At 47.0% G+C, this 13,395-nt stretch overlaps 1 protein-coding gene across 2 annotated transcripts in view; it reads left to right on the top strand.

Moving 5' to 3' along the window:
- Positions 1-13,395, top strand: part of wdfy4 (WDFY family member 4) — a 351,018-nt gene that overhangs the window by 167,448 nt on the left and 170,175 nt on the right. For both annotated transcript variants that reach the window (XM_085970369.1, XM_085970368.1), the window contains 3 exons: positions 8,321-8,398; positions 11,816-12,040; positions 13,007-13,109. In XM_085970369.1, the coding sequence (XP_085826495.1) occupies positions 8,321-8,398; positions 11,816-12,040; positions 13,007-13,109 (406 nt within the window). The remainder of the gene's footprint in view (positions 1-8,320; positions 8,399-11,815; positions 12,041-13,006; positions 13,110-13,395) is intronic.

Raw genomic sequence — 13,395 nt, forward strand, 5'->3', positions numbered from 1 at the left:
GTGTGTAGATGGACAAACTCCCCGGTACCTCACCATTCTTCATGTGTGAAGCTTGACCACGTGTCTCAACAAGTTATACTGGGGGTTAGGCCCAATCCAGTCCTCATCTGACGAGCACGCAAGTACACTTCCAGTAGAGGGTCACGATTAAGGAATGGAAACCCTGACTGATATTCCCCCTCCCTCACCCTCACTCAGGGTCGATTGGACTGCGTGTGCCTTTGCTGTGCCTGAGTCTAGTGAGGACGAGGTCAAGTAGGTTTTTCTCTCATGTTGATTCTCTCACTATCTGCCGCAGGCCCAGTCTGACAGCTATGTGTCGATGGTTCGATAGGCCATTTCAGAGGTCAGTTAAGAGTCAAGCACATTGCTGTGGGTCTGGAGTCACATATAGGCCAGATTGGGTAAGGGCGGCAGATCTCCTTCCCTAAAGGACATTAGTGAACCAGATTGGCTTTTACGCCAATCCGGTAGTTTCGTGGTCACCATTGCTGATACTAGCTTTTTATTCCAGATTTATTTAATTCCACAGCTGCCATGGTGGGATTTGAATTACATGGATCATTAGCCTAGGCCTCTAGATTACTAATCCAGTAAAATAACCACTATCCTACTGTTCCCTGGATGTAGAACTCCAAGTAAGACCAGCTTACTCAAAAGACTGGGGAATCAAACCGGCGACTGGTGTGGCTCACTACATCACCGGGGAAGCTTTGGAACTGAAATCATATCCTAAGTACTAAAAGCTGTAGGGACGGAATTTAAATGATAACCACCCTTACAGAGGACTTGGAATGAAAAACGTTCTGCGGATTGGAGGGTGGCAAATGTAACCCCACTATTTAAAAAAGGAGGGAGAGAGAAAACAGGGAACTATGGACCGGTTAACCTAACATCAGTAGTAGGGAAAATGCTAAAGTCTATTATAAAGGATGTGATAACAGGACACTTAGAAAATATCAACGGGATTAGACAAAGTCAACATGGATTTATGAAAGGGAAATCGTGTTTGACAAACCTACTGGAGTTTTTTGAGGATGTAACAAGTAGAATAGAAAAGGGAGAACCAGTGGATGTGGTGTATTTGGATTTTCAGAAGGCCTTTGATGCAATCCCACATAAGAGGTTAGTGTGCAAAATTAAAGCACTTGGGATTGGGGGTAATATACTGGCATAGATTGAAAATTGGTTAACAGACAGGAAACAGAGAGTAGGAATAAATGGGTCTTTTTCGGGGTGGCAGGCGGTGACTAGTGGGGTACCACAGGGATCAGTGCTTGGGCCCCAGCTATTCACAATATATATCAATGATTTGGATGAGGGAACCAAATGTAATATTTCCAAGTTTGCTGATGACACAAAACTAGGTGGGATTGTGAGTTGTGAGGAGGATGCAAAGAGGCTTCAAGGCGATTTAGACAAGTTGAGTGAGAGGGTAAATCCATGGCAGATGCAGTATAACGTGGATAAATGTGAAGTTATCCACTTCGGTAGGAAAATAAGAAAGGTAGAGTATTATTTAAATGATGCTAAATTGGGAAATGCTGATGTAAAAAGGGACCTGGGTGTCCTTGTACACCAGTCACTGAAAGCAAACATGCAGGTGCAGCAAGCAGTTAGGAAGGCAAATGGCCTTCATTGCAAGAGGATTTGAGTACAGGAGCAAGGATGTCTTACTACAGTTGTACAGGGCCTTGTTGAGACCACACCTGGAGTACTGTGTGCAGTTTTGGTCTCCTTACCTAAGAAAGGATATACTTGCCATAGAGGGAGTGCAGCGAAGGTTCACCAGACTGATTCCTGGGATGGCAGGACTGTCGTATGAGGAAAGATTGGGTCGACTAGGCCTGTATTCACTAGAGTTTAGAACAATGAGAGGGGATCTCATTGAAACGTATAAAATTCTGACAGGGCTAGATAGACTGGCTGCAGGGAGGATGTTTCCCCTGGCTGGAGGGGGTCTAGAATGAGGGGTCACAGTCTCAGGATACGGGGTAGGACATTTAGGGCTGAGATGAGGAGAAATTTCTTCACTCAGAGGGTGGTGAACCTGTGGAATTCTCTACCACAGAAGGCTGTGGAGGCAAAGTCACTGAATATATTTAAGAAGGAGATAGATAGATTTCTAGACACAAAATGCATCAAGGGGTATGCGGAGAGAGCGGGAATATGGTATTGCGATAGAGGATCAGCCATGATCATATTGAATGGCGGAGCAGGCTCGAAGTGCCGAATGGCCTACTCCTGCTCCTATTTTTCTATGTTTCTATGTTTCATTATATCAAATCAAATAATCATAGTTTTCTTCAATATATTTTTGTTGTATTTTTATGGGCAGCTATGGGAGGGATATCAGTGAGAGAAAAGGGACACCAATTCCACTTCAGGCACCAGCGCCTAGATCAAAGGTCAGATCAGCCCAGATGACCATGTATTCTACTCTGTCCCAACCCTCAAATGAGCAGCCTCAACTGTGCAAGTGTGGGTCTATATTTTATTTCCCATGCCGGCAATCATCACTGTCTTATAAGTGAAGTCTCCAATTGAGTGCCAGCCAACATGACCTCGTAAGTTGACCTTTAGTCGAACCTTTGGCCCGACGGCATTGCTTCTCCAGAAGCTATCGAAACAAAACTCAAAGAGGCAGAAAAGTCAGGGAGCAATTTTTAAAAAGTTATTCCCCCTTCATCCATATAAAAAAAAATTGTTACAAAATATGTCTTGACATTTCTTTAAAAGGGCTGATTAATTTAGCTTGATAGATATTCATCAAGTTGTATCTCCTTGCCTCCAGACTGCTCCGATGACAGGGAGGAGCCCCTTGAACCCTATAGAGGCTCCATTGATTTTAATTGAAGCCGCAATTTCGGATTAGCCTGGGAGCTACCTGACCTGAGAGAACCCACCACCAGCTGGGTGTGCAGTGTATACCCCATTGCAAATGATTTATACTTTGAGACCTGAGATCTGGGTTCCTGGAGTGTCCAAGCTGTGTGACGTTATTGGTCAGCTCGACACAAATCATGGCATCTCAAGAGCCACATATAATGGGCTAAAAATTGAGTAGCGCCCCAATTGGGGCGCTAACTTCACCAGGGCGCTAAATGTAGTGCCCCGGAAAAATTAGCGTCCCCGCGCCGGAAATTGAGTGGTTGCGCCCCAAGAGGGAAGCGGGGCACTACTGGAAGCACCCCGCATCCCTCTTGGGGTGCTGTGAGTCAATATTGCGGCGTTATGTGCCGCGGTATTGCAGGCTTTCCTCCCCTTCTTAAAGGGGAGGGGCCTTGTGCAGCGCGACCTGGGGCCCAGCTGGGCCCCCGGGGATCGGGAGTGCAGGCAAAAGAGCCCGGCACTCAAGAGAAGTGCCGGGCTCTTGGAGCGCAGCCAGCACTCCGCGGGGCGGAGGGGGGGGTTGGGGGGGGCGACGTTTCAGGAGGTCTGGGCCTTTAAATTGTGCCTCCCCGGCCACAGGTACGCCCCCCTGACCCTGTCGGACATAACGTCCGGCGGTAAGTCAGGGGGCGCTCCCGAAGATCGTGGCCAGGGCGTGAGCGGAGCGCTGCGCACGCCAATGATGTCATCGCCAGCGGTGCAGCGCCGCAGGGCGCTACCAGTTAGCGCCACCACTAACCTCCCGCTGAATTTTGTGGGAGGCATGGGCAGTGCCGCGCCCGGGAGTGAGTTGCGTTGCGTACCGTTAGCGCCCTCTTAAGGCGCTAATGGGAGGCGCAACCACCCGAATTTTTCCCCCATAAAGTTTAAATCTATGTCCCTATTTATCTGCACAGATGTTCAGCTTCAGATACTAACAGATCTAAGTGTTTTCATTTAGGATTTAGCTACCAATGAGGCAACAACAGTGAGTATCCCGTTCTAAACCTCCAGACCAATAAAATTCAATCAGGACACCCCCAGGAATAAAGAAAGAACTTGCATTTATATAGCGCCTTTCAACACTTCATGGCGTCCCAAAGCACTTTACAGTCAGTAAAGTACTTTTGAAGTGCAATCATTCTTGTAATGTAAGAAACGCAGCAGCCAATTTGCGCACAGCAAGCTCCCACAAACAGTAATGAGATAATGACCAGATCATTTGTTTTTTAGTGATGTTGGTTGAAAGATTAATATTGGCCAGGACACCAGGGAGAACTCCCTTGCTCTTCTATGGAACTAGTGCCACGGGATCGTAAACGGAGAGGGCAGACGGGGCCTCGGTTTAACGTCTCATCTGAAAGACGTCTCGTCTGAAAGACGGCAGCTCTGACAATGCAGCACTCCCTCAGCACTGCACTGGGAGTGTTAGCTTAGATTGTGTGCTTAAGTTGCTGGAGTGGGACTTGAATCCACAACTTTCTGACTCAGAGGCGAGGGTGCTACCAACTGAACCACATTACAAAATATTAGCGCGACTGGAACTGAGTTGCAGGGGCTTCATGGATGGGATTGCCAGCTCTTGGCCAGGGGGTGAGGTGGGGGGGGGGTGGTGAGGCTGGGGGGTGGGCAGGCTGCAATTAACCCATTGGCTGCAGTTGGGACATCTCTGCTTTGATGTGTTTTAAAGCTGACATTTTTACCAATATACTTGATGAATAGACAATGGACGGACGAACTTTCAACACAAAGTACTCCTGGAATTTTATTCCCCTTTAACTTTCCTGCAGCACAATGGCGACACAGCTCATTATGAAGCCATCGGTTCAAATTCAAAGCAGGAGGCACTGTAACATTATCAGCTTAGTTGCAGTGAACGAGCTATTATGATACATCATCAGCAAAAATGATTGATTGGCTCAGTAACGAGGAATGACCTTGAATGACATTATTAGCTTAGCAACCGTACAGGCCTCACTGCGGCCCAGCTCATATTTATTTGATGGGTTAATTCCATGAGCGTTTCAGTTAAGTAACAATAATGTTTTGTCAGTGCATTGCTGTGACTAAAAGCTTAATGATCCTGTAAACAAACAAAATATAATCACTGCCTTCACATCGCGCAGGCATTTCCTGCTGTGCGCTGCTAATGAATATAACTTATCAGTGGGGTATCTGGATTTGGTCTTCCGCCAGCAGCCATCTGTACCAACCAGAATCTGTGTTTTCTCACAGCGGGGAGAATATAATTGTATTTGCGTCTATTTTGTAACTCGTACAAAACCGCTGTACTAAAAAAAGAATGTGTGTCAAAATTAGAACCTAGTCAAGTTTCTCACATGTCGCCTACTGTTTTACATTGAGATCAAAGCCTCAAAACTTAGTTGCGTGATATTTGGGAGTACTTTTATCTTGTTACAAACAAAGCTCTAATTCATTTGTCCACTATTTAATCCTGGAGAACTGGGCTCAAGTATGTGTTCTGTGCGACAACATGTTTTATGTGGTCTCATTCAAAGAGGCAGGGTAAAAGTGCACATTACATGTGGGGGGCGATTTTGCCAGCCCTGGGGAGGCGGGTTTGGAGGCGGGACTGCCGGGAAAATGATAGAAACTGGGAGCGGGTACCGGACCCGCTCCCAACCTGCCTCCGTGCCATCTCCCCGGGAGGCGGGTCCCCGACTCGCGCAGGGACCCGTCTCCTCGAGGCAGGAAGGGGATTACAGCCACTTAACAGCCTATTAACAGGTGGCAGTTATGAGGATTATCCCCATTTTACCAACACAAGTGCGAGCTTCCCGACGTCGGGAAACCCCGCCAGGGTCAGCGAGGCAAGCAGTGGGTCTGCGGGGGTGAGAGGGGTCGAAAAGAGTGCTGTGGAGGTGAGTGATGGGTGCAAGTGTGGAGAGATAAATATGGGAGGTGAGTGAAAAGTGTTAGAAAAAGTTTCCTTACCATTGTTTCTTCCTGCAGGCTTCAACCCTTGGGGATCCGGAGGCTCGTCATCTCCATGGCAGAGATGACCAAATGGCTGCTGCATTCTCAGATGCAACAGCCATCTGATTTCTGCTCAGGAAAGAGATTTGGTGAGTCTTGCGTACAAGGACTCACCAAAGAACAGAGATTGTCAGTGTTTGACAGCTACTCAAAGCTGTCAAACGATGACAATTCACCTGTCAAAAATTTTTGACAGATGAAACAACATACCGGCTTTCCCTTAATTGGCCTGCTAAGCCCGCAGGGCAGGCTTAACAAGGCCAATCAAGGGAAAATAGCATGGTTTGGCCGGACGTCATTGGGGGCGGGACTAAAACCCGACAACCAACAGTCCCGCCCCCAACACACCCCCATTGATAAAATTCCCCCCCATGGTGTGGGTTATACGTCAGAAACATTAACCTGAGCACTAACCTGGCTGTCATGGCGGTTGTTACTGAATACAACATTTAGAACATTATGGCCTAGAAATTCAGTGCCCTTAGCGCCGATTTTGCGGCGCTAGAGGGCCTAGCGCTGCAATTGGCGCCGGCGCCGAAATTGCCTGGGGCCCTTCCGCCGCGGTAGACCGGTAGCGCTGCGCCGGCACCGATGACGTCATCGGTGTGCGCAGCGTCCCGGTTGCCATGGCGACGGGCCCCAGCGCCGAAATTCAGTTGCGGCCGCCTCGCCCGTGGCAGCCGCAACTAAGACTCTGGCAACAGAGTCTTACCTGACTTTGCGCCGGCGCATTAAAGGCCCCGCGGCGGCCGGCCGCTTTCCCGCCGGCCGCCTGGCCGCAGCTCCCTCCCCGGACTTCCCCCCCCCCCCCCCCCGGAACAGAAGCAAGCCCGGCACTTGTCCGAGGTGCCGGGCTCATTTTTAAAACGATTTTCGCGGGCCGCGGCCGGGTGCAGGCAGCTCCTCCTTAAGGGAAGGAGGAGGCCTGCACTTCCCGAACCTGCCGCACCGCAGCGGGCGCCGCAGCGCCGGAATAGCGCCGATATTCAGCGCGTAGCGCCAGTTTTCAGGCGCAAACACCTCCCAGCAGCGCCGGCAGCCGTTTGGGCCCAGAACTATTGAATTTTGGGCCCGACCAGCGCGACTTAGCTCCGGCACTAACTTCCGGCGCTAAAGCCCTGGCTGCGCCAAAACTCAATTTCTAGGCCTATATTGTGTATTGAATATTAAAAAAGTTGGCTTTTTTTTGGATCGAATGCTTTTTATTATTGGTATATTAACCTATCTGGAATAATCCCTGAAGTTTAGCTTCATGCTGGTTAATACAGCTGTAATTGTTCCATATTTTATGTACATGGCATTTACAATATTAATGCATTGAGTCCAAAGGCATTGTGATACGTATTAGTATAATAGCGCTACATTCTTTAGGACTAGCATGTGCAGTTGGGGGTGGGGAGAGGCCTTGGGTTGGATTGTATTCTTGAGGTGCTTGATGGTTGTGTACTTCCATCCTTCCCTTTCTTTCCACCCGACCCTCTCTTTGTGGTGTTATAAAAGAAAGAAAGATTTGCATTTATATAGCGCCTTTCATAACCTCAGGACATCTTACAGCCAATGAAGTACTTCTGTCACTGTTGTAATGTAGGAAACACTAGCTGTTTCCCCCTGGCTGGAGAGTCTAGAACTCGGGGTCACAGTCTCAGGATAAGGGGTCGGCCATTTAAAACTGAGATGAGGAGACATTTCTTCACTCAGAGGGTGGTGAATCTTTGGAATTCTCTGCCCCGAAGGGCTGTGGATGCTCAGTCGTTGAGTATATTCAAGACAGAGGTTGATAGATGTTTGGACACTAAGGGAATCAAGGGATATGGGGATAGGGTGGGAAAGTGGTGTTGAGGTAGAAGATCAGCCATGATCTTATTGAATGGTGGAGCAGGCGCGAGGGACTGTATGCCCGACTTCTGGTCCTATTTTTTATGTTCTTATGAACCGAGGCAACCAATTTGCACACAGCAAGGTCCCAATACCAATGTAGTAATGACCAGATAATCAGCTTTTTAGTGTCACTGGTTGAGGAATAAATATTGTCCACTTCACCAGGGAGAACTCCCCAGTGGTTCTTCAAAATAGTGGCATGGGATCTTTTACATCCATCTGAGCGGGGAGACGGAGCCTCGAATTAATGTCTCCTACAAAAGACGGCCCCTCCGACAGCGCAGCACTCCCTCAGTCCTGCACTGGAGTGACAGCACTGATTTTTGTGCTCAAGTCCCTGGAGTGGGACTTGAACCCACAACCTTCTGACTCAGAGGTGAGAATGACAGGGCTTGGTGAGAAGGGGGCATCTTATTGCAGAGACCTCCAGGGAGAAGGTGCGGACTGCTTGGTTCTTTCCCAGCTTTGAGCAGAGGCTGTGCTCCACTCATGCCCAGTGGATTTTAAATGTAGGTATTTATGATATTTACATGCTAACTCAACACAGCTGTAATTCTTTTGTTTTTGTACGTAGGATTTCACAGCTAGTATGGATGCGCAAAGGAAAACTGGACAAGACATGTTTGCCAGCCTCCACAAGGATCATCGGCAGGTAACATCTCAGACAGAGTGGTAGCGGCAATTAAATGGCTCCTCTCTAGTGTACCGGCCCTTTTTTAGGGGTGATATTCCTCTTCTAACGATAATCAGCAGAATCCCTGAATTTCTCTAGAGTGCGTTCGATTTCAGAGAATGCGATTTTGTTAGCGACCGTTAATGATGGTGAAAAATAGTCATTGCCCCGTTTGTCGTTAAAAGTGGAACTTTCTGCCCCCTTGTCTCCAAAATATATGTTGATAGTTGGCAAACATTCAGCGAAATGCTGTGTTTGAATTTTATTCAGGCGTTCCATGTATAAACTGAACTCGGGCAAACTGAAAAATAAACCTTCAGGGATCCAATTTTCCAAACGTTGTTCGAGCAGACATTCATCTTTTTCTTGCCAGTTTAATATTTGGTGATGTGCTGGTCCAGAGGCTGCATTGGTATAGAAAACTGCAAAAACCTTTGACCTTTGAACCAACTACCACAGGACACTCTCCATCTTGGATTCCTCTGTGCAGTGATTGTATTTTTGGGACTCTGATACAATCCTCATATAAAAGGCCCAAATTTGAGTACCCAGTCTGCGCTGATAGATGGAAAGATAAAATGATAGAGCAAGTGATCTTGCATTTATATAGAGTCTTATCACATCTTCAGGATATCTCAAAGCATCCCACAAACAGGAGGGTGATAAATAACCAGATCATCTGTATTTTTATAATATAATAATAATAATTCAACTTTATTGTCATTGTACAAGTACATGAACAACAAAATGTGATCTTGCAAGCTCCCATGAGTCCAGTACAAATAACATTAACATTAAATGTAAATAGCACTGTCCTGGGAGAAGCAAAGCCGCTGTGTCTGTGTGCGCCGCCATTCCATTTCCACCATTCCTCCTGTCCGAAAATCTTCAGCCCAACGCCCAGGCCTGCTCACCAGCCGCCCCTCCCGGGGCTCCTTCCGTGACCTTCTCACCAACCGCCCCTCCTCGGGGCTCCTTCCGTGACCTTCTGCACCTGGTCTTCCCTGATGGTCACTCCTGCAGGTACTAACCAGGCCTGGCTCTGCTTAGCTTCCAAGCCTTGCCAGTGACCCTGTCCCTAGTCCCAGGAACAGGGCTGTTAGTGATGTTAATTGAAGGTTAAATGTTGGAGAGGACACAGGGAGAACTCATCCCCTCTTCTTTGAATAGTGCAGTGGGATCTTTTACATCCACCTGAGTTGGCAAGCAAGGGCTCAATTTAACATCCAAAAGACAGCACTTCCAACAATGCAGCACTCCCTCAATACTGCACTGAATTGTCAGCCTAGATTATGTGCTTATGTTTCTGGAGTGGGTGCTTGAACCCATGACCTTCTGACTCAGAGACAAGAGCTATTACTGAATCAAGGCTGGCACTGAGTCCCCACTGAGACAACACAGTTGAAGTAGAGTGAGATGTGAAGGTTCAGGACTACGATATTCATTCTGTATATGTCGTTCTATGGCATTAAAATCATAACAAGGGTAACAGACTACTAATGAAGTGTGAATATCTCATTGTAGGACCTTGCTTGTAGGACTTGGCTGCCACTTTCTCCGACACAACAGCAATGACCACACTTCAAACGTAATGCATTGGCTGTGAAATGCTTTAGGTGGTCCTGAGGATGGGAAAGGCACTATGTAAAGAAAGAACTTACATTTATAAGACTGGAGAGTAACACAGTGTTACTGCCGTGATGCTAGAGTAATAGTGTGTTACTCTTGTTTCAGACTTCACTTAAGGAAAGAGAGAATGCACATTTCTTTCTTAAATGAGGTCTGATGCTGGTAATACAGTGTTGGCTTCTTTGCAAGAGCTGGATCTAACACAATGCCGTAGAATCAAGACTTTGGAGTCTCCCTATACTGATGTACCAAGGTGACTCTTGCCCTTGGCTCCAGTGGACTGTGCAGCAGTAGGTGGATACGTGTAGACTCCAGTCTAGTCTCTGACATACATTTCTGCCCATACACAGAGGTGCTGCAAGTCGGCAGATGGAGTATAATGTGGGGAAGTGTGAAATTATCCACTTTGGTAGGAAGAATGGAAAATCAGAATGCTTTTTAGAAGGCGAGAGACTAGTAAATGTTGGTATTCAGAGGGACCTAGGTGATCTTGTACACGAATCACAGAAAGTTAACATGCAGGTACAGCAAGTAATTAGGAAGACAAATGGAGTGTTGGCCTTTATTGCAAGGGGGTTGGAGTATAAGAGTAAAGAAGTCTTGCTGCAATTATATAGGGCTTTGGTGAGACCACACCTGGAGTACTGGGTACAGTTTTGGTCTCTTTACCTAAGGAAGGATATACTTGCTTTAGATGGGGTGCAACAAAGGTTCACTAGATTGGTTCCTGGGATGCGAGGGCTATGAGGAGAGTTTGAATAGAATGGGCCTGTATCCTCTGGAGTTTAGAAGAGTGAGAGGTGATCTCATTGAAACGTATAAAATGCTTAGAGGGCTTGACAGGGTAGATGCTGAGAGGTTGTTTCCCCTGGCTGGAGAGTCTAGAACTAGGGGGCACAGTCTCAGGATAAGGTGTCGGCCATTTAGGACTGAGATGAGGAGAAATTTCTTCATTCAGAGGTTTGTGAATCTTTGGAATTCTCTACCCCAGAGGGCTGTGGATGCTCAGTCATTGAGTATATTCAAGGCTGAGATCGATAGATGTTTGGACACTAAGGGAATCAAGGGATATGGAGATCGGGTAGGAAAGTGGAGTTGAGGTAGAAGATCAGCTATGATCTTATTGAATTGCGGAGCAGGCTTGAGGGGCCGAATGGCCTACTCCTGCTCCTATTTCTTACGTTCTTAAACCGAGGCCCCGTCTGCCCTCTCAGGTGGATGTAAAAGATCACATGGGACTATTCAGAGAAGAGATGGGGAATTCTCCCCGGTGTCCTTGCTAACATTTACCCTTCAACCTACATCACTAAAACAGATTATGTGGTCATTATCTCCTTGCTGTTTGTGTGAGCTTGCTGTGCGCAAATTGGCTGCCATGCTGCCTACATTATAAAAGTGACCACACTTCAAAAGCGTTTGGGACGTCCCGAGGCTGCGAGAGACACTGTATAAATGCAAGTTCTTTTTTATCTTCATTTACATTAAACTGTGTCTACCTGGGGCAGCCTCGTGAACTTTGAGATGAGGCCGAGGGCCTTTATCGAACTTTGTAGCATTTGTTAAGGGGAGTGGGACGTGACCCCTGCTCGATCCTCTGTTTGATATTGTAAACTAATCACCTGGAGCCTGTGCAATTCAGCATGACAAATACCGTGGTGGTTTTTAAAATTTTAAACGGGAGAAAGTGCATGCTTAACGGAACGATTGAGCTACCAGCTGTAAGCAGCGTAGACGCCATCTGTTGAGGCTTTTCACTTTTGTCCCCAGATGCAGCAATGCATTCTGAACCAAGCATCGAAAGACTGGGCGAAGATTGAACAACAGCTGCTTCAAGAGAGAGGATTATGGGGTCCTTCAGCAGGGCCACAGCAGGAGGCATGGATACTGGACATGGCTGAGGGCCCCAGTCGAATGAGGAAGAAGATGAGACGAAACACCATTTGCATCAATTACGCTTACGATGCATGTCGAAACAAAGAGGCCAAAAGTGAAGTAAGATTGTATCTTTTGGATAATGCGTTGAATCTTCAAGCAGAAACCCATGCATCATTGTCTAAGCTAGTGAAGTGGCACATCTATTAACTAAGGCAGAAAATTAATTCCGTGCGATCGCAATATTAAGTTGTGTAGTAAACATGGCCTTTCTCTAATGGATGCTCAAGTAGAAAATGTTAAACTATAAAATAGTAACTGTTTTCAGGGTGCCGCCTTTGCTGCATCAATTAAAATAAACTGTAAAATTAATGTTTGTACCTCTCCCCTAATAGTTACTCAAAAAGTGGCACTTGCTATGTTGGACAGTCTCTCGCTGGTACAATTAGTCGTGAGAACACAAATCTGTATCTTAAGCAACGTTAGAAGGTCATTTTGGTGGCTGGAGATATTCATTACTTTAATATAGTGGAGGTAAGCTCTCTGTCTCAGGCAAGGGCTGCTCTTTTAAGTAGCACAGAGACAGAGGGGCAGAAGGCGACTCACCGCCACCTTCTCAAGGGGCAATTCGGGATGGGCAATAAATGCCGGCCTTGCCAGCGACGCCCACATCCCAGGAATGAATAAAAAAGAAAGGGGACTTTGTTGCGCCTGTTTTACAGGTGCAATGAGGCCTAGTTTCAGCGACTAACGTCCTGCGCCCCAGTTACGCCTTAACAATGTCCAAGCTAAAGGTTGGTTGGGCCATATTTCATGCGCCCCCGGCGACATCCTAAAACAATCGTTAGGCCCCTCGTTGACATATGTAAGGAGCCTTAACGCCTGTTTTAGGCCCCCCGACAACATTTGCTTTGGGATGCTCGGAGCAGGAGCCGGGCCTGCTCAGTTTAGGCTTCGTCAGTGGCTGCTACGGTCTAAGCAGCGTCACCCCTCCCGCCACCCCCCCCCCACACCCCGTTTTAATGAGAATCAGATAAAATGTGCATTTTCAAAATTGTTGACTGACGCCATTTATATTCGTAACAGGTCAGTAAGAATCTTGCACTCAATTATGGGAACGAGGAGTTTTACATGAAGTTATGTTCCATGGATGACCACGCGGGACACACCAACAAGCAATTATACCCAGGTAAAACTCTGGGAATATGCAGCGTTCCTGATCCTAGGCAAAAATCTATTGTCATTTAATTTTTGTATCCTCTACTAAAAATTTTTTGGGGGGGGTGGGGAAATTAGTTCATAGAAACATAGAAGATAGGAGCAGGAGTAGGCCATTCGGCCCCTCGAGCCTGCTCCGCCATTTAATGCGATCATGGCTGATCATCCAAATTCAGTACCCTGTCCCTGCTTTCGCCCCATACCCCTGGATCCCTTTAGCCTTAAGAAATATATCCAACTCCTTCTTGAATATATTT

The sequence above is a fragment of the Somniosus microcephalus genome, chromosome 29, assembly GCF_052327205.1.
Source record: "Somniosus microcephalus isolate GS21.2 chromosome 29, FLI_Smic_1.0, whole genome shotgun sequence".
NCBI lineage: Eukaryota > Metazoa > Chordata > Chondrichthyes > Squaliformes > Somniosidae > Somniosus > Somniosus microcephalus.